The sequence below is a fragment of the Gadus chalcogrammus genome, chromosome 5 (assembly GCF_026213295.1).
Source record: "Gadus chalcogrammus isolate NIFS_2021 chromosome 5, NIFS_Gcha_1.0, whole genome shotgun sequence".
Lineage (NCBI taxonomy): Eukaryota > Metazoa > Chordata > Actinopteri > Gadiformes > Gadidae > Gadus > Gadus chalcogrammus.
In genome coordinates this window covers 11,784,501-11,808,252 of record NC_079416.1, presented here as the reverse complement: position 1 = coordinate 11,808,252, position 23,752 = coordinate 11,784,501, and the positions used below count along the sequence as shown (strand labels likewise).

General features: G+C 49.8%; 1 protein-coding gene across 1 annotated transcript in view; it reads left to right on the top strand.

Moving 5' to 3' along the window:
- Positions 1-23,752, top strand: part of LOC130382113 (ryanodine receptor 3-like) — a 111,008-nt gene that overhangs the window by 66,592 nt on the left and 20,664 nt on the right. The window contains exons 44-76 of the mRNA XM_056589722.1: positions 773-908; positions 1,333-1,519; positions 2,016-2,124; positions 2,526-2,646; positions 3,783-3,952; positions 4,372-4,592; positions 6,687-6,777; positions 7,037-7,177; positions 8,158-8,321; positions 8,639-8,717; positions 8,845-8,934; positions 9,262-9,402; positions 9,781-9,843; positions 9,977-10,052; positions 10,619-10,742; positions 11,054-11,169; positions 11,838-11,905; positions 11,995-12,116; positions 12,265-12,314; positions 12,611-12,671; positions 14,450-14,688; positions 15,188-15,269; positions 15,586-15,716; positions 16,472-16,795; positions 17,278-17,518; positions 17,872-17,959; positions 18,077-18,202; positions 18,796-18,966; positions 19,448-19,507; positions 19,627-19,761; positions 20,277-20,389; positions 22,300-22,396; positions 23,587-23,696. Of these exons, the coding sequence (XP_056445697.1) occupies positions 773-908; positions 1,333-1,519; positions 2,016-2,124; positions 2,526-2,646; positions 3,783-3,952; positions 4,372-4,592; positions 6,687-6,777; positions 7,037-7,177; positions 8,158-8,321; positions 8,639-8,717; positions 8,845-8,934; positions 9,262-9,402; positions 9,781-9,843; positions 9,977-10,052; positions 10,619-10,742; positions 11,054-11,169; positions 11,838-11,905; positions 11,995-12,116; positions 12,265-12,314; positions 12,611-12,671; positions 14,450-14,688; positions 15,188-15,269; positions 15,586-15,716; positions 16,472-16,795; positions 17,278-17,518; positions 17,872-17,959; positions 18,077-18,202; positions 18,796-18,966; positions 19,448-19,507; positions 19,627-19,761; positions 20,277-20,389; positions 22,300-22,396; positions 23,587-23,696 (4,247 nt within the window). The remainder of the gene's footprint in view (positions 1-772; positions 909-1,332; positions 1,520-2,015; positions 2,125-2,525; positions 2,647-3,782; positions 3,953-4,371; positions 4,593-6,686; positions 6,778-7,036; positions 7,178-8,157; positions 8,322-8,638; positions 8,718-8,844; positions 8,935-9,261; positions 9,403-9,780; positions 9,844-9,976; positions 10,053-10,618; positions 10,743-11,053; positions 11,170-11,837; positions 11,906-11,994; positions 12,117-12,264; positions 12,315-12,610; positions 12,672-14,449; positions 14,689-15,187; positions 15,270-15,585; positions 15,717-16,471; positions 16,796-17,277; positions 17,519-17,871; positions 17,960-18,076; positions 18,203-18,795; positions 18,967-19,447; positions 19,508-19,626; positions 19,762-20,276; positions 20,390-22,299; positions 22,397-23,586; positions 23,697-23,752) is intronic.

The following is a 23,752-nucleotide window of genomic DNA, read 5'->3' as shown; positions in this document are numbered from 1 at the left end:
GCTCTCTCTCTCTCTCTCTCTCTCTCTCTCTCTCTCTCTCTCTCTCTCTCTCTCTCTCTCTCTCGCTCTCTCTCACACACACTGTTCCCTACACTGTTGGACTCTGACTAGGATTCTAGGTAACGATTGGCTGTAGTGGTAACATTGAGATGTATGTCCTGTGGAGGCCTGTGAAGGTCCTAATGGAGAGCGGATCCATCCCCCCCCTCTGGAGCTCCCTCCCTCTCCACCTCTCTCCTCCCGCTGAAGCGTCACAGAAAACTCACCTTTCTCTTCCCACTTCTCACTTCCCTCTCTCTACCACTTCTTTGGTGTGCTTTTGTATGTTGATATTTTGCTTGTTTTTAGTTTTTTCTCCTTTGTCCTCATCTGTCTTATCATTTAAATTGCTACATCAATATAAAATAGGACTATAGGCATTGTGCATCTGTGTGCATCATGGGATGTTTTGTTGGCTATATTATTTAAGAGTACTTGTAGCTCTGTAAAATCCTAAATCAACCAAAATGTACTGTAGCCTGGGCTAATAAAAGCTTTGTTTTGCCACATCTCCTATGAGCAACACTGAAGCTGTTTCAATCACAACAAAACCTTCCCAAAAAGGCAAATCCTTTCAAGATTAATTACTGAAAAATTACCCAAATACCATTACTGCCAACACGACAGTTAGCCTACCTACACTATCCCTATTCTCCGCTGAGTCCAAAGCGGAGGTGTCCATTAAGCTCTGTTATCACTGTTGTTATTATTCTGTATCCTGTATTCTCCGCAGGTGGTCACCTACCTGGCCGGGTGCGGTCTGCAGAGCTGTCCCATGCTGCTGGCTAAGGGATACCCGGACATCGGCTGGAACCCCATCGAGGGGGAGCGCTACCTGTCCTTCCTGCGTTTCGCCGTCTTCGTCAACGGTAAACACTCAGCCCCTTGACCTCCGAGCAACGACATTGTTGTCTATCTGGAAGGAAATGCGAGTCTCTTGACATAATCGTTTACTGCATTATGTGCCACACAATGCATGTACGTAACTATAACTGTAACTGTGTGTTTGTGTGTGTGTGTGTATATGTGTGTGTGTGTGTCTGTCTGTATGTATGCGTGTGTGTGTGTGTGTGCGTGTGAGTGTGTGTGTGTGTGTGTGTGCGCGCATGTGTACATGATTGTGAGTACGTGCGTACGAATGTGAATGTGTGCATGTGTGTGTGTCTGTATCTATGTGTTTGTGTGTTTGTATCTATGTGTGTGTGTTTACCTATGCATGTGTATGTGTGTGTGTGTGTGTATCTATGTGTGTGTGTGTGTGTGTGTACCTCCACGTCTGCGCGTGTGCCCCAGGCGAGAGCGTGGAGGAGAACTCCAACGTGGTGGTGAAGCTGCTTATCCGTCGGCCCGAGTGCTTCGGCCCCGCCCTGCGGGGGGAGGGGGGCAACGGCCTGCTGGCCGCCATGAAGGAGGCCATCAAGATCTCCGAGACCCCTGCCCTGGACCTGCCCGGCTCGGTGCACGGGATCAGCTCCGACGCGTAAGACCAGGACCGAGTCTTTGGAAACCAATTCAAAGCCTTGATTAATAGCACTACAAGTCTCTTCTTGTGTAGGAAGAACAAGAGACGTTGGAGAACCCATCGCCGTCGTTTATGGGTTCCTAATGTTATCAGGAGGCGCACACAGCTTTTGGCCTTGGTATTATATATTATATTATATAGAGCTCTGGGAGTCCACAAACGGCATCAGTCACTTTCTCCTCCATGTTGTCGTTGAATCTGAGAGTCAACGCTGGTAGGCTGTCACCAGAATGCATCGAGCGAAATTTGCGGAAAATATCAAATGTCATCCGGCGAGAAAGTGGGTCGACCTGCGAAGAAATTTGCGCCACAAGTTTTCGGGTGGAAAATTCACCTCTATTCACATCTTTGCATTGACTTCGTCTGGATTCGCGCCCCGCCTCCATCTTTGGTTTGAGCGCACCTTGAGGGCTCCCCTGGTTCGCCCTCAACGATCTCTTGTACGTTTGGACAGGTCGGCGGACGGCGAGGACGAAGAGGAGGTGGTGCACATGGGGAACGCCATCATGTCCTTCTACTCGGCTCTGATCGACCTGCTGGGCCGATGCGCCCCGGAGATGCACGTGAGTAACGTCCTCCTGCAACGACGAGACCCTCAGAGAGGTGACCCACCGTACCACCATCTTGGCCGTAGCCAGCTAGGAGGTTATGAGGTCCGCAAATCAACCTTTTTCTTGAGATAAAAACTAAATTAGAGACTAAATTGAACTGTAAACAAAATCTGCGGATGAGAACCCCTCCGGGATGAGTAAACGCTGAATACATTTGAGACTTGTTACCTTGTGTCCGACGTGTGTGACATCCTCACTATCTTCGAACCCTGCATACAGCCATGACCGCGATGCCTAGTTGATATTGGTCTACATTTCATCCCCCTCTCCCATCTACCTTTTTCCCCTGTGTGTGTGTGTGTGTGTGTGTGTGTGTGTGTGTGTGTGTGTGTGTGTGTGTGTGTGTTCTCCAGTTGATCAACAAGGGCAAAGGGGAGGCTCTGCGGATACGAGCCATCCTGCGCTCCCTGGTGCCCACCGAGGACCTGGTGGGCATCATCAGCATCCCGCTCAAGATGCCCGTCGTCAACAAAGGTACCCTGTCCCCACGCGTGGGTTTGTCTGGTTGTGTGTGACCGCCGTCCTGCACTGCGTTACCCCCCCCCCCCCCCCCCCCCCCGATGTTGATTAGATATTCAGAACAGTGAACACCAACAGCTGTTGAAAGGACGAAACGCTCCGACATTCAGAGCCGGGCTGGAGGTCGTCCATTCAGCTCCGGCGCTCATGCCCATTTGATGTTGTTGTTGTTGTTATTCAGCGCTCCCGCCTTTTTGTAATCCGAGTTTTTTTCAGGCGCCGGCGCTCAGAATAAAAGCAATCATCTCCCGCGCCGACAGGTTATTTGGTGCTGCTCTATTCATCGATCTGCATTAGAGAGCGCGACGCCCGTAATAGACACGCTTAAATTCACCTCCCGCGCTCGCCAGCTCCACCGACGCCACGGCTGTGGTCTCCGTCGCGGGCGGAGGGCGTGTGGGCGCGAGGGGGGGTGGGGGGTTGGCGGGGGGGGTGTGTAGCGGCAGGCCGCGAGGCGGGACACAACATTTGTTGCCTGCACGCCGCGGCGCCTCACCTAATGAATACACACGAATCCCGTGATCAGAAGGGACCCGGCGTGGTTCAGAAGGGCTGCTTTTAATGGAGCCTCGTCCCCCTGCTCCCCCTAGCCCACCATGCCTCCCGTCAACCCCAGCCAAGCGAGTCCCCCGTCCCCCCGTCCCCCCAGCTTATCAGACCACCGAGCCCCCCGGTCCCCCCCAGCCCACTAAGCCCCCCGGTCCCCCCCAAGGCCACCGAGCCCTCTGTTCCCCCCCAGCCCACCGAGCCCCCACGTCCCACCAGGCCACCCAGCCCCCCCGAGCCCCCCTGCCGCCACGCTGCTGGGGACCACAGGGTCCCAGGGACGAGGGGGAGGAGTTGTCGGGGTTCTTCGGTTCTTCGTCTCGGTTGCAACGCGGTTGGGGTGCGATGGGCGGTGACGGAGATTAAGTGTTGGAACGCAACCATTTATTAACATGTCAGCATCTCGGATACACTGCTGGCTGAATGCCAAAGCAGGAGTATTATTGTAATGCGCTCCGTTTTTTCATCTGCTCTCTTTCACCCCACCCCCCCCATCCCATCCCCCTCCGCTCCACCCCCCCTCCCTCCTCCCCCTCTCCCCCAAGACGGGTCCGTCACCGAGCCGGACATGTCGGCCTGCTTCCAGCCCGACCACAAAGCGCCCATGGTGCTGTTCCTGGACCGGGTGTACGGCGTGGAGGAGCAGGGCTTCCTGCTCCACCTGCTGGAGGTGGGCTTCCTGCCAGACCTCCGAGCCTCCGCCTTCCTGGACGCGGTGCGTAGCAACCCCCCCCCCCTGCTCCACCCCCTTCCCAAACAGATCCCAGCGGTCCTGGCTCTCGTATAACTTTCAAATATGACGGTTGCAGAAGATGCGACTTTAAGGATGGAGCATTGGTCAAATGACATGAGTTTGAAAGAGATTGTAGCGATGTTTTCTGGATAAGTGAGTGAATGAATAAGCCTTTGTGTGTGCGCGTGTGTGTGTATGTGTACATTGACATTCCTGAACCTATTTTTACATTATTATTTTTCCCAAAAAGTCATCAGTTCTACATCGATCAACTGCATTGACTCAAACCAATGAACCGTGGGTGTCTGCCGGATGCAACGCGACGCGTGCATCCCAAAGCTCCACCGCCTCCCACCTCCCACCTCCCCAGTCCCCCTGACCTCGGCCCTTCCCCTCTGCAGGAGGGCCTCCGGACCAGCGAGTCGGCGCTGGCCATGAACCGCTACATCGGCTCGGCCATGCTGCCGCTGCTCACCCGCTGCGCCCCGCTGTTCGCCGGCACCGAGCACTACGCCGCCCTGGTGGACTCCACCCTGCACACCGTCTACCGCCTGTCCAAGGGCCGCTCACTCACCAAGGCCCAGCGGGACGCCATCGAGGAGTGCCTGCTGGCCGTCTGCAAGTACGCAGCTCCGTGGAACCGACTATGCTATTTATGCTTTATGATAGAGTGGAATAGACAGGAAGAAATGGGAGATAGAGGGGAGGAGACAACTGCTATTAGGACTGTACCTTAAGGGTACGTGGGGCTGGGCATTGCCAGCTACCTCACAATTCAATTCAATTTGATTCTTTAGGTTTTGATTCGATTCGATTTTGATTTGATATTGATCCAATTGCTTCGATATCGATTCAATAATACATGCAGATGACAAAAATACCTAAATATTATTTAGAATTAACCATTTCAAAATGAATTAACAATTTCATTGTGCTTTAACTAGCAAAAAGGGAATTGCATAGTATTGTTCCTGAGCTAAACTTGCAGCATAAAAGTAATAATCATAGCATGGACAAATGTAAAAGGGCCTGTACATTTAGGCATACTCGCTAGATTACAATGAGTATGCTTCTTTTTTTACTTTTTTTCTTTTTTTGGAAATAATAGATTTCCAAAAAATCGCGAAATTGAATCGAGAACAAATAAATTGCAGTGCATTGATGAATCAGTATTTTTACCCAGCCCTAATGGTACGCGCCCTCCCCGGTGAGCCAACGGGGCGCCCCATGTGGTGATTTTCTAACCACTGGCCACTCAAAGTGCTTTACAATATTGCCTTACATTCGGCCGTTCATGCACACATTCACACACCGACGGCGGTGACAACCACGCAAGGCGACAGCCAGCTCCTCGGGAGCTGTTAGGGTGTGGTGTCTTCTTGCTAAGGGACAACCTCGACACTGGGGATCCGGGGATCGAAATAGCAGCCTCCCAGCTACCAGCCGACCCGCTTTACCTCCTGAGCAACATGCCGCCCACTCATGACTAACCCAACCGCGCTGTACCCCCTACGGAGACACCCCCCACGTGGGTGTCTCGTTGTGCGGGGCTGTGTCATCTGAAAGCAGATGAGCTCTCATCTGGGTGAACAGGGCGTTTCGCTTTCTTTCTTTCGCGTTGTGTTTGCTTTGAGCGATCATGTCGCCTGCGGTGGGGGTCTGTTGGTGAACGGCGAACGTTAACGTTAACACTTGTACCGTATACTAAAGCTCAGATATCTTCTCCGGAAACCAAGGTTCTTGAAGAAAGTGGGTGTCAAGGTTTTGAACAGACATCGTGTAGAGCGGCTGCCTTAGGAATACACGTGTTAACTCTCAAAATATTTTTCGTCTTTCGGAGAAGCTCCAGAAGTTGAGCTAAAAATAGAAACAGCATTGCCGTTCTGGGAGTGGGAGAAACATGGGAGGATTTTTTATATCCCCTTCCTAATGTCAGGTTAGCACGCTCAAGGGCCTCTTATTGTGCTAAAAATATCCCCGTCGTTAAATGCCATCAGACGAGACTGAGGCCAAATTGGTTTGTGTATGAAGGGGCTGTTGTCATAAAGACATCCTACTGTCTCTCTATTGGTTCTCCCCATCATAATGTCTCTCTATTGGGTCTCCTACATCCTACTGTCTCTATTAGGTCTCCTACATCCTACTGTCTCTCGATTGGTTCTCCCCATCATAATGTCTCTCTATTGGGTCTCCTACATCCTACTGTCTCTATTAGGTCTCCTACATCCTACTGTCTCTCGATTGGTTCTCCCCATCATAATGTCTCTCTATTGGGTCTCCTACATCCTACTGTCTCTATTAGGTCTCCTACATCCTACTGTCTCTCGATTGGTTCTCCCCATCATAATGTCTCTCTATTGGGTCTCCTACATCCTACTGTCTCTATTAGGTCTCCTACATCCTACTGTCTCTCGATTGGTTCTCCTACATCCTACTGTCTCTCTACTGGGTCTCCTACATCATACAGTCTCTCTATTGGGTCCCCTACATCCTACTGTCTCTCGATTGGTTCTCCCCATCATATTGTCTCTCTATTGGGTCTCCTACATCCTACTGTCTCTATTGGTTCTCCCCAATCAAACTCTCTCTCTATTGGTTCGCCCACATCCTACCATCTCTCTATTTGTTAATTCCATATCATACTCTCTCTCTATTGGTCAATTCTACATCCTGCTCTCCCTCTATTGGTTAACTCCCTGTATTGGTCACCCTACAGATACCTCCGCCCCTCCATGCTGCAGCAGCTGCTGAGGAGGCTGGTGTTTGACGTGCCCTTGCTGACCGAGTACTGCAAGATGCCTCTCAGGGTAGGGCCCAGAACGCCAGCCTGTGCACACACTCACACTCAATCACACACTCACACACTCACTCACTCACGCACGCACGCACGCACGCACGCACGCATGCACTCGCTCACTCGCACACACACACATAGTCACACTAATGTCTGATCAGTATGTCTCTCTCTCTTTTTGTGTGTCAAATGACGAATGACTAAATGAATACCAGCGAGTGTCTTTGACTCTGAATGTGCTGACCTTTGCCCTCTCCCCCCCCAACTCCCAGCTGCTGACCAATCACTACGAGCAGAACTGGAAGTACTACTGCCTGCCTTCGGGCTGGGGCAGCTACGGCATGGCCTCGGACGAAGAGCTGCTCCTCACCAAGAAGATCTTCTGGGGCGTGTTTGATTCGCTGTCCCAGAGGGTGAGGGGTTCATGCCTTCTCTCTCTTCTCGTGGGGGGGAGGTGCATGTTAAGCCATCAGAGGGAGATGAGGACCGCTTTTAATGAAGTGTTCTCCGCTCTGATCACACAGTGTGTGGAGTGTGGCTGAGGTCGACGGTGGGGGGCTCTCTTCTGGGGTTGTCCTTGAATGGTAACTCGTAGTATTGTATTGAATTTGACTGGTGAATGCTTTTCTTCTCACTGCCTTGTCCCCGAAAGCTTCATCGGAGTGGGTAATCCCATTAAAAGAAACATAATTTTCCTAAGTGGAATCGAACATATTTTTATAATGTAATTCCTATTATACCATCAACAGTGAAATATATATTATTATTTCTATCTGACACGCTGACACAACTTGCACGGTGTGAACGTCGGTTCAGGCTCAAATCGATGTAGCCCTATGCGGCGTGGCTACCTAGCAACGCTAACGTTAGCGGACGGCGCTCTCCTTCACGCGGCGTTGAGATGTCCTCCTAACGAAGACTGGTAGGTGCGGCACAATCCGTTTAATGCACATCGGTGAGAGCGAGGCGGTGCCGAGCGGGAGCTAGAAAACATCAATATTAGCCCAGTCCCCCCCCCACCCTCATTGATCCGAGCCTGGGGTGCTCTGGGGCCCCAGCTCTCTTAAGAGGATCCCACATTAGTCCCTGGTCTCTGCAGGGACCCCGGAATCCCTCAATACCCCCGTTCTCACCACATCAGTGCTCCCAAGTCGTGCAACGGCGCTTCAGTTTCCCATGGATGCAGATCGCAATAAAAGATTAATGTTTCATTTAATTCGATTTAATTGATTAAATCAAATTCTCTCTCAAATTGCATACAGAAGCGTTGAATGGTGTACTTAAATTTGCTCCATTAATTCACATTGATTCTGATAAATAAATGTGTATATATATTTTTTAGACCCTTTTATACATTTTGGACTGCTACTTACCTCATTCATTTTCTGCATAGAAGTATGACTCTGAGCTGTTCAAGATGGCCATGCCCTGCCTCAGCGCCATCTCAGGGGCCCTCCCCCCCGACTACGTGGATGCCTCCATTAACACCAACGTGGAGAAGCCCGCCTCCGTCGACGCCCACGGCAACTTTGACCCCAAGCCGATCAATACATCCAAGTAGGTCCCAATTTACAACATGCGCGCGTGTTTGCGTGTGTCTGTGTGCGTGTTTGCCTGCACATACATCTGTGTGTGTCTCTGTGTTTGTGAGTGCAAGTGTGTATGTGCTGCGTGTGTGTGTGCGTATGTGCGTGTGTGTATATCATCCACCTTTGGTATGACGAGAGCAACACAGTAACTCCTCTTTAAGTGCCATAGACTTTATTAGTATGATTGACTGTCTTGTGGTTCTGGAGCCTCACTTGGATTTCAAGCATGCTAGGATGGATTAATGTAGCCTTGAGGTTTAAATCTCACGCGTTTACCTTTCCTAGCATATCGCTAACCGACAAGCTGGAGTACTTTGCCAACAAGTATGCTGAGCATTCCCATGATAAATGGTCAGCCGAAAAGGTTAGTCTCTACCATTGTGCCATCAGTTGTTCGGTCTTTTCCTTTGGTTGTAAAATCCCATAGCATGATACGCCCTCTGGTGGTTCAAATGTTAAACTGCAACCCCCTTCCCCTCGGTCCCCTCCAGGTGTTGCTGGGGTGGAAGTATGGAGAGTGTGTGGATGAGAAGGCCAAGACTCACCCCCAGCTCAGGATGTACAAGGGCCTGACAGAGAAGGTGCAGTGAGCAGAAATGTCCTCCCTAGAAGAAGAGTGGAATAGGATTAGGAATGACGTAAAAGCTGGATTGTTCAGGATTCTGCACGATCAATATTTAGAAAAACTTAATATAAGAAATATGAACATAGAAATATATACCAATGTATTGATTTCTATAAGCAATGATAGAAACGGTTTAACATGGATCAATAAGAAGGAAAATGAACACAATCATCCTCGGTGTTTGTCGACCACTTTGACATAAGAAGTCAGTTTATGTCCCAAATTGAAATTGTTTTAAATATAATGCTTGATGGATAATACGGTCCTCGTCTGCTGACCCCAGGAGAAGGACATCTACCGCTGGCCCATCAGAGACACCCTCAGGAGCATGCTGGCCATGGGCTGGGTGGTGGACCGCTCCAAGGATGGAGAGAGCATGTCTCAACAGAGCGAGAAGATGCGCAAAATCTCCCAGGCATCCCAGGTTGGGTCGATAGCAACGCCCGAAATTGACTGCATATTCCTCAACGGTGTATTCGTCAGCCTCACAGTATAGTTGCCTAAGTCATAGTTTACGATTAATCTCGTATTTAAAAAATGACTGAGACAAATAGAAGACTTAGGCGGATAGAGCTTATGGAATGTAAGAAACAGTCTGATTGGCTTAGGATAGAGCCACTGAGGCTCAGTGAATCAGCTGTGTTAGGAGAGTAGAGTTGGGTTAGATATAACAATGTGGCCAAAATATGACTTAGGAAATTATGCTATGAGGCTAGCGAGAAGACAAAGAAAAGAACTGAGAGGAATACTATGAAATAATCCACTTACTGGACACACATTTTTATGTTTGGAACATTTACAGGCAAACGGTTTTAACCCAACTCCAATAGACACAAGCAACGTGGTGCTGTCCAGAGACTTGCAGGTGATTATCTCTATACATTGAGCTGATGAGTGTTATCTATATATCTGTCTCTTAAGGCTATGTTCATTATGGTTATCCCATGCATGCATAATCATGGTAATGATGGTGTGACACTGTGTATGTGTTTCCCAAGGGCATGGTGGATGTGCTGGCGGAGAATTATCATAACATCTGGGCGAAGAAGAAAAAGAGTGACCTTGGAAGCAAAGGTGACTCCCTAGTGTGGTTGATCCCACCTGGGACACACACACATACACACGCGAACACACACACACAAGCACATATGCACACACACAGTCAGACATATGCACACACACACACACACATGTGCAATCACACACTAACACACACACACGCACACACAAACACGCACAGACATACAACCACACACACAAACACGCACACACATACAGAACTGATAGTGTAAGGGGATTACGTTTTTTTGTGAATTTGAGTATGGCGTGTGTGAGTGTGGGTGTGTGTCTGTGTGAGTGTGTGTATGTGTGTGTGCGCGCGCATGTGTGTGTGTTTCAGAGATCAGAGTAGCAAAGGATTCCACTAAAGCCGCTGCTGTCAGATAGAGACATTCAGGAAATAGCTGTATTCAGTCAGCCATGAACGATGCTCAGTTACTGAGCATAACCGCCTGCTCTGTGTGTGTGTGTGTGTGTGTGTGTGTGTGTGTGTGTGTGTGTGTGTGTGTGTGTGTGTGTGTGTGTGTGTGTGTGTGTGTGTGTGTGTGTGTGTGTGTGTGTGTGTGTGTGTGTGTGTTCAGGTGGGGGAACACACCCTCTGCTGGTACCCTACGACACGCTGACGGCGAAGGAGAAGGCGCGGGATCGAGAGAAGGCCCAGGATCTGTTCCGCTTCCTGCAGATCAATGGCTACGTCACCACAAGGTTAATTGTTTCTCCGTTTGACTTGCTGCAGCTCCTCATACCCGCTTGCCCGCTGTGAAAGTAGAATTCCTGCTCCATGTTATTGATTTGGCTCAAAACCTGGTACTCCAATTTCCCTTCTCAATTAAAATCCGCTTTGCCACTTTTTTTTTATTTAGGATAGTATAGTTATTTTTCAGTCGATTTTTTGCATTATTATATCAACATTATAACATTTCATGCATTAACATCAAAATGTCTATTCTTGTTTGTGTGTTTGTGCGTTTGCTTGTGTGTGTTTGTGTTTGCTTATGTGTGTGTGCGCGTGGCAGAGGCATGAAGGACATGGAGCAGGACTCGTCGTCGATGGAGAAGAGGTTTGCATACAAGTTCCTCAAGAAGCTGCTGAAGTACGTGGACTCGGCCCACGAGTTCATCGCCCACCTGGGTAGGAAGCCCCCCCCTGGCGCCCCAAGGAGTTTTCTCTCCAGGGACCCCAGAAAACACTGTGATAGGGGGATAGTGATAATAAGGGAAGGGAACCACAGGTTATCTACCGATACAGTACGATACGCGAGACATGGTCCACGGAACCCATAATATCGCGATACAGCAATTCTGCGATAATCTATATATTGTTAGACAATCCTATAACGATTCATCATGATAGGTGATTAAGTGCTCTATCTTTGTCTTTATTCATGGGTTAAATTCGTTTTTCAGTTACACGTCTTAAAAAATATGTAAAAAATTGAAAATTAATGGGTTCAAAAATATATATATTCTGTGCCAGCGTATCGATTCTCATATCGCAAAATAAAGAGCGATGATATATTGCCGTATCGATATTTTGTCCAGCCCCTTGTGATAATAGTGGGATGATGGGAATGGTGACGGTGATGATAGGGATAATGATGGTGATGGTGGTCATGATGATTGTGGTGATTATAATGCTGGTGATGATGATGACGATGGTGTTGATGATGATTGACACAAAGATGATGTCATGAACAATAATGACGATAATGATGACGATGACATGTTAATTTGGATGAAGATGATTTTCCAAGTTGTTAATAATTAATCTAAATATTATAAACCACGTTCTAACTCTAGAGTCCATGGCCATCAGTGGAAAAACCGACAGGTCCCCTCATGAGCAGGAGATCAAGTTCTTTGCCAAAGTGAGTCTGAACCCTACCAACAAACACAAGGAAACACGGTGTCACTCAATCGGACGTCCCGCCTTCATCACCTCTTCGTCCTCTCGCAGGTCCTCCTCCCTCTCATCGACCAGTACTTCAAGAACCACTCGCTCTACTTCCTCTCCTCGCCCAATAAGAACCTGAGCAGCAGCGGCTACGCCTCCAACAAGGAGAAGGAAATGGTCACCAGGTACCCCGGTCGCCCACTCCCCTCTGCCAAACTCTGACAACACACACTTTGACAAACCTCTCTGTCGCTGTGCCTCCTGAATTCAGTGTTTTCTCCCTCTTCTTTGTCTCCTTCGTCTTCCGTCCCCTCTGTTCCTCTACTCTTTCAGCCTGTTCTGTAAGTTAGCAGCTCTTGTGAGACATAGGATTTCCCTCTTTGGTAAGACCGCTAATTCCTCTTTGGGCAGTGTCTGTGTGTGCATGCATCAAGTGTTTCTGTGTGTGTGTGTGTGTGTGGGTGTGTGCATGTGTAAGGTGTGATCATGTGGGACTTAAACCCTTTTAAACAATGGCTTTGGTTTTATGTTGTATGTATTTAGATGTAGAGAAGGTATTTGTGAGATTTATCTGTCCTTAATCTGTCTCCTTGATCCTTCCTCATGTTTTTTCTGTGCGTCTGTGTGTGTCTGTGACTGTGCGCGTGTGTGTGTATTTGCACGTGTCTGTATACTATAGGTAGTGACTCCACCACCATGGTCAGCTGTCTCCATATCTTGGCACATACCTTGGACACCAGGTGAGAACCATATTGCCTGACGAGTTTGAAGGTCATCCCCAGCGGGTCTTGTCTGTTCACCTCCTGGCGTTCGCTTTACTTACTACTGATGTATGCTTTGGTTAATCCCATTTTTGATTTGCTTTGATTAAAAGCTACCGGGCAAAATGACCTAATGTTAACGTCATAAACAAAAGCTCTGATAGAACTACGATCATAAAGTGAGGCGGCTAGCGTGTTAAGAAAAGAGGCCCTTGTGGCCGTTTGACTGAGACAAGGTCGACTTTGGTTTTGGGCAACAGTAACAAAGGGGCTTTATTTAAAACAGTGAGGGCAAGGCAGAGGGTGAAGTCCAACGTCAATTCTTCTCGGTCCAGGGTAGGTTTCCTGGGAGACCTTCAGGGTCGACTGGAGTCTGGGTGGACGACAAAAGTAACGGCGGTGAGAGACAGTAGTCAGCACACACAATAAGTCCCTCTCTCCTAGTGTCCCCGCTCTCGTAGGGGGTTCCTCTTAAGTGCCACTGGCCGCTTACCCCTCACCATATTAGGGGAAGTTGCCACAATCCTTCCTCGCGGGGAGAGGTTCTCTCTCCCTTTATGGCTGGCTCACTCTCTTCGTGCCTCATGGCCGGCAGGTGTTCCCCATTGGTAGCTATGCAGCAGGTGTGCTGGATACTACCGATTCTCCAGGACTTCTCTAAGCGCTTGCCTTTCGGGGAAAGGCTGTTGTGCATGGTACCGTTCCCCTTTCTTCCTTGTGGAGGGTCTTTGGCCTCTAGGCACTCCACACCCTGTTCTGGGTTAGTGGGACGCGTGGGAGATGCTGACATTAACACAGATCCCCTATGGTCTCCAAACAAGGCCAGAGCCTGCTTAGTACGTGTGTGCATTCTGGCTGCAGGCGTCTGTTGTTCTCTGTGAGCGGACGCCCGTGCTCTGTGTGTTAATGTAACGCACAAGTTGTGACGTGGTTAAATCATGCAAGTGTTCCAAAGCGTGCGGCCAGCGTCGCCGTGCCAACAGCTGCATCCACGGGAGCTGCCTCTGACGTCCTCGTTCCCGTGGCGCTGCGTAAGGGGCTAAGTTAAGCGGCAGCAGCGCTCATTATGGGATGTTACGCAATGTGAAATGCCATGCCAAAAATGAAAACCGCCACAGGTAAAAAACAAGATACACAAACCAAACACACCGTCTCCGATTCGTCTCCGATTCGTTGCAGTGCTGCGTTTTATTCAGCTGTTTATGGGGTTTATTATGCCCACGCTTTTAAACTCGTTCTCTTTGGAGCCACTCCAACAGCCATAGGAGGAATCGGTCAGTGTTGTGCAAGTTCACACTTCACAAAAGATAGCTCAATGTTCAGTTCACACAGATTAAAATTAACTAGTTCATGTTCATAGTTCACATGACAATCATCATCATTTTAAAAGATTACTTTTAAAAGCCAAGAAAAAACGATGCAAGTATATGTTTTACCACTTAAACAATGGTTCATATTATGCAGAAAGTGAAGAACAAAGCTAACCGCAGCCGCCAGTGCATGAGCATGAGCAAGCACTCGTTCAGTAGCTGCAAGTGGGAACGTTCAGTTCACCGTTCACTAATATATGAGCACCAGCAATGCATGCCGCTCTTTTGGTGTATTCATGCACAATACTGGAATCAGTGCATGTCATCTGACAGGACCAGGGGAGGGGAGAGGTCTAATCGCTGTACACCGGTCCACTGGTGGACCCCCACCCACACACCCATCCCCCCTCGTCCCGGTGCCTCATCTCCTCTCACCTCCCCCTGCAGGACGGTGATGAAGTCTGGCTCGGAACCGGTGAAGGCGGGCCTCCGGACGTTCTTCGAGAACGCGGCCGAGGACCTGGAGAAGACGTTCGAGAACCTCAAGCTGGGGAAGTTCACGCACTCGCGCTCGCAGATGAAGGGCGTGTCGCAGAACATCAACTACACCACGGTGGCGCTGCTGCCCATCCTCACGGCCCTCTTCCAGCACATCACCCAGCACCACTTCGGCGTGGACCTGCTCCGTGAGTTCAGAGGCGTGGAGATGTTTACTTTGACATGTGTAGGGCATTCAGCAGACGCTTTTAGCCAAAGCGACTTCCAGGCAGTACATTTGTCAGAAGAAAGAGAAACAACAATATATCACGGTCGGTACGGTAAGGATGTTCATAGAACCAAGTGCAAAGCACTAACAATTGTCAGGTAACCCATTCCCCGTATAAAACAAATGCAGCACAATAAGTTGTAAGATACAATACACACAACAAGTGGGTACATTAAGTGCCAGGACGTACAACATACAATAACTGCGTACATTAAGTGCCAGGACGTACAACATACAATAACTGCGTACATTAAGTGGCAGGACGTAGAACATACAATAAGTGTGTAAGATGGGTAGGAGGGATGGGCGGGGTGGTTGTACAGAGTCTGGGTGAATTCTTCACTCTTTTGCGGGACCTGAAAGGGAGGTGTTTCTGCGGTGTCCGGGGGCTTGATGCGTGTTGTTTGATTGTGCCACAGTGGATGACCTGCAGGTGTCCTGCTATCGGATCCTGAACAGCCTCTACGCCCTGGGCACGGGGAAGAACATCTACGTGGAAAGGTACCACACATTGTGTTTATGAGTTTGACTTTGTATTTGTTTATTTAACATTCATAAGCAATAAAATCGAAACCATACAATTATACAAATTGTCAGCAATTAGCGCTATCATTATCATAACAATATTTATACACCGGGTAACTTCTCCGAATTAGATTAGTAATATTATGACAATATAAGCAGGTTTTCCTAAAACAATATAATCCTTTTTTTACAAATGATTGTTCCTGATATGATGGCTGCAAAGAAGCCCTGTTAATTCTTCTGTTCCTCACCTCCATCCCCCCCTACCCCCATCCCTCCCCCCTCCCACCAGGCAGCTGCCGGCCCTGGGGGAGTGCCTGGCCACCCTGGCGGGGGCGCTGCCCGTGGCCTTCCTGGAGCCCCAGCTGAACGCCTACAACCCCTGCTCCGTGTTCAACACCAAGTCGGTCCGGGAGCGAGCCAGTAAGTCGGGCAGCCAGCGTCAGGGGCCAGAGGGAGGGCCGGAGAGGGGCCGGAGAGGGGCCAGTGAGGGGCCAAAGGGAGGGCCGGAGAGGGGCCGGAGAGGGGCCAGTGAGGGGCCAAAGGGAGGGCCGGAGTGGGGCCGGAGGGAGGGCCGGAGGGAGGGCCGGAGAGGGGCCAGTGAGGGGCCAAAGGGAGGGCCGGAGCGGGGCCAGAGGGAGGGCCGGAGAGGGGCCAGAGGGAGGGCCGGAGGGAGGGCCGGAGAGGGGCCAGTGAGGGGCCAAAGGGAGGGCCGGAGTGGGGCCGGAGGGAGGGCCGGAGGGAGGGCCGGAGAGGGGCCAGAGGGAGGGCCGGAGAGGGGCCAGAGGGAGGGCCGGAGAGGGGCCAGAGGGAGGGCCGGAGAGGGGCCAGTGAGGGGCCAAAGGGAGGGCCGGATATATATCAACATTGAATTAAAATAAAATATAAAGATTCTTTAGGGGGATTAATATATGATATAGAAATATAAAAACATTACAGATAGATCCACCATAATAAATATACTTTAGATGTCCCTTGTATCTCTTTAATGCTGACGTTGTGCTGATATTGGGAATTCTAGGATGCAAAATCAATGACGTTGACACTATGATATACTATGCTACTTAAATGAATCCCATGTTGACCTTTAAGTCTCCTGTGCATTTGTGTGTGCGTGTGTGTGTGTGCGTGTGTGTGTGCGTGTGTGTGCATGCGTGTGTGTGTGCGTGTGTGTCCAGACCACGGCATGCCCGACTCGGTGGAGGACATGTGTCCCGAGATGCCCCGCCTGGCGGGCCTGATGAAGGACATCAACGACATGGCTGAGTCGGGCGCCCGCTACACGGAGATGCCCCACGTCATCGAGGTGGTGCTGCCCATGCTCTGCAACTACCTGTCGTACTGGTGGGAGCGGGGGCCCGAGAACCAGCCGGCCAGCGGGGGCTGCCTCTGCTGCACCACCGTCACCTCGGAGCACCTCAGCCTGCTGCTGGGGAACATCCTCAAGATCCTCAACAGCAACCTGGGCATCGACGAGGCGTCCTGGATGAAGAGGATCGCCGGTACGGGATGGGGGGAGGGGGGGGGGGGGGGGGGGGGGTGAGAGGGGTGGAACCGGAGAGGCGTGTGATAGGGTCGTGTGGAGATTTCTCCCAGATTTCTCCCAGATTTCTCCCAGAATTCTCCAGATTTCTCCCAGATTGGAAATAAAAAAAAGGTTATAAATTCAAAATAGGAGGATCAACGAAATATTAAAATATCTTCGTTATACACAAAATCGTATATCGTCATATATATATATGCGAATGTAAATGATTGAAAGTGGATGTCCTTTTTATTGATGATCGCGGGATCCCGTATATTCTGTTATTGTCATTGTACCTTAATGACTTACCGTCCTTATTGTCATGCTGGCTGAAGTGACAAGACAACTAAAAGCCAAACTAGTGTTGTACGACTCGCGTCCATCCAAAGGCTTCACCAGAATTCCCCTGAACCCCCTTTACCACTTCACCACTCTAACCACGTTCCCATCCTTCCTCAGTCTACGTGCAGCCCATCATCAGCAAGGCGCGGGCCGACCTGCTGAAGAGCCACTTCCTGCCCACGCTGGACAAGCTGAAGAAGAAGACGGTGAAGGTGGTGGGCGAGGAGGAGCTGCTGAAGGCCGACAGCAAGGGGGACACCCAGGAGGCCGAGCTGCTCATCCTGGACGAGTTTGCCGTGCTCTGCCGGGACCTGTACGCCTTCTACCCCATGCTCATCCGCTACGTGGACAACAACAGGTGGGCCTGGGGCATGATGGGTAGTTTTTTCGGGTTCACTGGCCTTAATTGGAATTAGGTTATTGTTGTTCATTTCGAATAATTCCCTTTTTTTATGTTAAGAGATGAAAACATGAGAAAATGGATGGTTGAGGTGCTGAGTGGTTTACAGCGATTGATGGTTTGCACTTCACGCTGTTCACTTAAAGCCACATCAACAATTTACTTTCAATATGTAACATGGATTCTCTTTCATGACATTGACATTGTGTGTGTGTGTGTGTGTGTGTGCGTGTGTGTGTGTGTGTGTGTGCGTGTGCGTTTGCGTGTGTGTGTGTGGTTATGAATGACGTTTTTTTACGTTTCTCGCGTAGATCTCGGTGGCTCAAAGAGCCGGACCGGGACTCCAACGAGCTCTTCAGAATGGTGGCAGAGATATTCATCCTGTGGTGCAAATCCCACGTGAGTAGTGACTCACAAACACCACATTAAGTAGTCCCAGCAGGCCTGCTTCCAGTGCAGCTGGCTCTGACTAACAGACGGCTGCTTTGCACTGTTGGAATCTCCTTCTTTGTGCAGAACTTCAAACGGGAGGAGCAGAACTTTGTGGTGCAGAACGAGATCAACAACCTGTCCTTCCTGACCGGGGATAACAAGACCAAGATGTCTAAGGTAGACCTCAGCTTGTGTTCCCACCGATTCAGAGTCCAGCTGGTGTGAACTTCTTTAAAACTTTATTGGATTAAGAACCCGAGTGGATCACTCTCTCCGGCAGTAGAGTAAAGCCCTGCTAGTTCTGCGTGAAGTGGAAGCCATGACACCTCAGGATTTTTGCGTGTGTGTGTGTGCGTGTGTGTGATTCTAGAAATGAGTAGTTCCTCTGAGCCAACCACTCCACTTTGTCTCTGTAGGCCCTCAGTGCTTGTTACTCTATGAGCAAACAGGAAAGCGATGTTCTGTTATGGATTTTCAGCATCCACCTAAACTTTTGTAGATGTGTCACTGGTCAATGCTTGAGTCTGGGATGCAGGGTTTTCTGCTGTTGAAAAATGTTATTTTTTACTTGTGTCTGACTTTTATCAAATTGGAGGGCTCCCTCTGTAGATAAGTTCACGCTAAATACTAAAACCTAAACTCATGAATCACATTGCCAAAGGACATGCAGAGGCATGAAACACATCAAAGCTTTAAAGAGGACACGAACAACAACACTTTCTGTGACATTTCACCTCTAAATACCTGTTGACTTTTCTACGTGTGTGTGACATCGGCCTCCGTTGTGTCCAAAATGCTTCCAGTCTGGAGGGCAGGACCAGGAGCGGAAGCACAAGAAGCGGCGCGGGGAGTTCTACTCCATCCAGACCTCACTGATCGTGGCGGCGCTGAAGAAGATGCTGCCCATCGGCCTGAACATGTGCACCCCAGGGGACCAGGAGCTCATCTCACTGGCCAAGAACCGCTACCTCCTGGTGAGCCCCGGGGCACAGGGGCGCCGGCCCGGGGAACCGGGAGAAAGAACGGCCAAAGGCGGGCTAAAGAAACAAACAGCATATTGATTTATTTAGTTGGTTGTCCATTGTGTTTATTGTTACTGTTATGTTGCACTTGATTACTATTTGGGATGTATTTCCTTGATGACATTTATTGTTTGATGAGGGTATATGCTCAATGTCAAGTCAATATCGAAAATTTATCCATGCATTAGTATTGGACAAAGCAATTATATTTAGCGATTTGACTGAAAGTTGTACCTCTAAAAACACATATATCGGAACTAGAGATATGTTTTGGAAAGATGAAGGTGACATTTGATCTTATTTCAAGATGATAATCCGGCCCTTAAATTTAGTTGTGAAATGCAATTAAGTCTGCAAATCAGACAATATTTAGGACTGTAGTAATACTTCTGTACAGCCTGATGATTCTTTAATCCCCCTTTTCACTCAAAAGAAAGACTCAGACGATGAAGTCAAAGACCACATCCGGCAGAATCTTCACCTTCAGGAAAAGGTAGGCATGATGATCACCGAACATCGATTGGCATCTTTGGTGTCTACCTTCTTTCCCCCCCCCCCCCCCCCCCCCCCCCCCCACCCCACACACCTTAACCTCCCTTCCCCCCCCCCCAGTCGGAGGACCCGGCGGTGCGCTGGCAGCTGAACCTCTACAAGAACGTGGTGGTGAAGAGTGAGGGCCACGCCGATCCAGGCCGGACCGTTAACCGCATCCAGAGCATCTCCGCCGCCGTCTTCAACCTAGAGCAGGTCCGTCCGTCCGTCCCCCGCCCGCCCGGACTGGAACCTCACCCGTAGAGACGCAAGGGGGTCCAATCCCAAAATGATGTTTTCCTTTCTGGTTTTTTTCTGGCGTAATGTAACCAAAAGAGATACTTTCACACATGTTTGCTACATACATTGACATTTACCTTAAGGGCATTTATCAGACGCTTTTATCCAAAGCGCCTTACAATAAGTACATTTGTCAGAAGAAAGAGAAACAATGTATCGCTGTTGGTACAGTAAGGATGCTCAAAAAACCAAGTGCCTAGCACTAACAATCACTAGGTTAACCCATTCCCTGTTCACAACAAAGATAGGATAAGATGCTACACAATGCTAAGTACTATTTTTTTAAATGCCAGGACGTACAACCTACAATGGGTGCTTAAGTTCATGGGATGATTTTGGAATATTGTACTGAAAATAAGTCCACAATGGGCATTGCTACTAACAGATGACCACCCCCCCCCCACTCACAAGTGTCCTCCTGATGGCCTCAGGTGGAGCAGCCGCTGAGGTCTAAGAAGTGTGTTTGGCAGAAGCTGCTGTCCAAGCAGAGGAAGCGGGCGGTGGTGGCCTGCTTCCGTATGGCTCCTCTCTACAACCTCCCCAGGTACCGTTGGACCACCTGCTGCTGTTATGTGTACCGCATGATCCCCCTGCCGTTAAGGCTGATCAGCCCTGGTACTGGGGGCTCTGCTAGATCCTTGTATCATTTTCGAAGTCTTGATTTAAGTGTCGTCTTGAGGCTGACGTTCAGTGTCTTGGTTGAAAAACAAACTGTGTTAATGGTAAAAAAAATAGGCTTTGCTGATAGCGTCTCACAGTAATAAATCGGTTCTATTATCCAATCTAAATGGAGATCCAGAGGAAATAAGACGGCAGCGATGGGAACTGTTGATATAGTTTAAAACTTGAATCCACGAATCAATACTATCTTTTCTCCTTCTTCTTTCAAATAAATCCTTGACAGTGCCTCTGGTCACCTGGACAGCCATGTTTAGCAGCCACTACAGCTGAGCACACCTTGAGCAAGGCACTGCTTCACCTTTCTATATCCACCCCTCGAAATATTTAATCTTCTCTCCTCCACTCCACCGCCGTTTCATTCCTCTTCCCTCCTGGGTTCTGACCCTGAATTAATATCCAGACCTCCGCGCCACCCCACCAATCTACAGGACAAATGCTGGGCCGCCAGCTGTTCTGGAAGAACCAGGGAAAGGGACACAACCAATTTCACGGCCCGTTGCTCCGTAACTCAATCAATGCGGGGCCAGGCGGAGAAGCTACAGTAGTGGAGGGTGTGTGTGTGTGTGTGTATGTGTGCGTGCATGCATGCGCTGGGTGTGTTTGTGTGCGTGTGTGAGTTTGTGCTTGCATGTGTGTGTGTGTGTGTGTGTGTGTGTGTGTGTGTGTGTGTGTGTGTGTGTGTGTGTGTGTGTGGAGGGGGGGTGGGATATAGCAATTATGTGTCTCAGCCTGGGGTGGGGTGCGGGAGGGGGGGGGGGATCAGACAAGCGCCTCCTGTCCGACAGCGTGACTCATCTTCCTCCCCCTGTTGTTTTCACTCTGGTGGATGTATCAGCCCAGGCAGTAATTAAGGCTCTAGCTGCACACAATGCACAGGATAGAGATAGGTGAGCACAAGACGTCTGCCTGCCGTGAGCGTGTGTGTGAGCTGTGCTGTAATTAAATCATTCCCTGGGAAAATGGGTGAAATGTTGTTTTGGCTTTCACTCAGTTAGGTCTGTTTTTTTTTCATTTTTCTCCACTTACTAAAACAGGCTTTGTGTTTTCTCCCTCTGTGTTTTTATTATCTACTATACTTTTATTTTATTTCATCCTTATCCTTCACCCCCCCTGAATTTCCCACTGAATTACACCTACCCGCCCGCCCACTGTTTAGGCATACCAGTAATAATTACCTCCTGAATGCCTTCCGACTTATGTGGCTGGAGGAGATGCATGAGAACACAGACTGTGACAGTCTGCTCTCCATGCTCACGGTAACGTAGCCCTAAGAAGCTCTGTGCTCTGACCTTCATCAAGCACCTCGTTCTGACCTTTGATTCCCTGACTAAACTGCACCCCCCTCCCCCCCCTGCTCCCCTGCCCTTTCTCCATCCGTGTTTGGCAAGATGAACGTCAACCCCGTGTCAAACTTTCTTTCCCCAACCGGTCTGCCTTTGATATTATGTCTGTCCAAAGAAAAAGACGCAGTCTGAATAGAAGCGATTGTATTACATTCTACTTTGATCAGGTGTTTTTTCCTTTTTTTTTGTAAGAGATGGATCAATTATGGATAATGATGGTGGGTTTGGAGGGGGTCTGTTGTGGAGGGACCGCTCATGTCAACAGAGGGCGTGTCCCTCAGCGCTCCCTCAACAGGCCTCAGCCACTCACAGTGTTTCTCTCCCCCTGAAGGTGGCCAGCTGGACCGTGTTACTAACCTGGCATTAACCCCCTGTCCTCCCCCTGCTGAGCTCCTACCTAACCCCGGTCTAATGTCGCCCCCCTTCCTAGGCACCGCTCTATTAACCTCTTCCTCCAGGCCTATCAGAGAATATGGATAGAGACAGAGGAGTACTCCTTTGAGGAGAGGCTAGTGCAGGACCTGGCAGTAAGTACCACCCACCACAACCTTGACCCGCACCCTAAACCACGCAGTCACCTGGGCCCCTGCTATGCATTGTGGGCTTCCTAGGCCCCGCCTCGGTGTCACGTGGTCACTCGTCAGTGTGTCGTGCGTCTTAAAGTTTTCCCCTGCCTGTTCGCTCTGAGGCGAGGAGCATGACATCACCGCTGATGACATCACCGCTTATGACATCGCCGCTGATGACGTCAGTGCTGACGTCATCGCCGCTGATGACATCTTTGTGACGTCGGTGCCGTCCCCCTGTAGACAGAGTGCCCTCTGAGTCGTGAGGCTGCGCGTCTCTGAGGCAGCGGTAGGAGAGGGCCCTACGGGGCCCCTCTTCCCGCTTCCTGATTAACCTCACCGAGAGATACGGTGTCTTCCCTTAATGCTCCGTGCTCTTTGCATTCTCCTCGTCTTCACTGTCGTTTTGAGGAATTTGTTGTGCCGGAAGACCAGGAAATGAACGCCCCCGCGGCTGCTTTCTGGACAACTTAACAGGAATTCCTCTTAAAAGAGCGTCTATCATCGCAGACCCCGTGGGGGGGAGGGGGGAGGGGGGCGGCGGTGGTTAATTGTCGTGGCTGGCGGCACTCTGAGAGCACAGTTTATCTGATTGGAGATCACAGTCAATTAGGGGTTTGATTCAGGATAAATTGGCAGATCATTGCAGTTTGGTAAACAGGCGCTCAGAGATTCATGCTTACTTCAGCTCTTTAACACTGCACAGTTGATAACATATCTCATCTGGCTGGCCTGTGTGCATGTGTGTGTGTGTGTGTGTGTGTGTGTGTATGCCTGCGTGTGCAGATACGTCGTTCTGTGAGCGTGTGGGCATGTCCATTGTGTGCTTCAATGCATGCGTCTGTGCGTCGATACCTGCATTTGTGATGCATAGTGCGTGCGGCATTACAATCCCAATCTGCCCGGTTACCTGTTGCCACTTCATGTCTAGCTGCTCTAGAATGCATAAAGCAGCGCGCCCTGAACACTGATGAACCCATGTACAACACAGTTAGGCGCAGGGCGGATGCCACAGCTCATTAGACGCATAGGAGGTGCCGCAGTGTATCGGACCCCCCACTGGCACAGACAGCACATGGCCCATATTGAAGTGGTAATGTGCTTCACGGATGGTTGCTTACACACACACTGACACGCGTGGGTGTGTGCAGAAAACCCAGCCCAAGGTGGAGGAGGAGGAGGAAGAGGTGGTGGACACGCAGCCAGACCCTCTCCATCAACTCATCCTGCACTTCAGCCACAACGCCCTGACAGAGTGCAGGTAGGCTCTCTCTCTCTCTCTCTCTCTCTCTCTCTCTCTCTCTCTGTCTCTGTCTC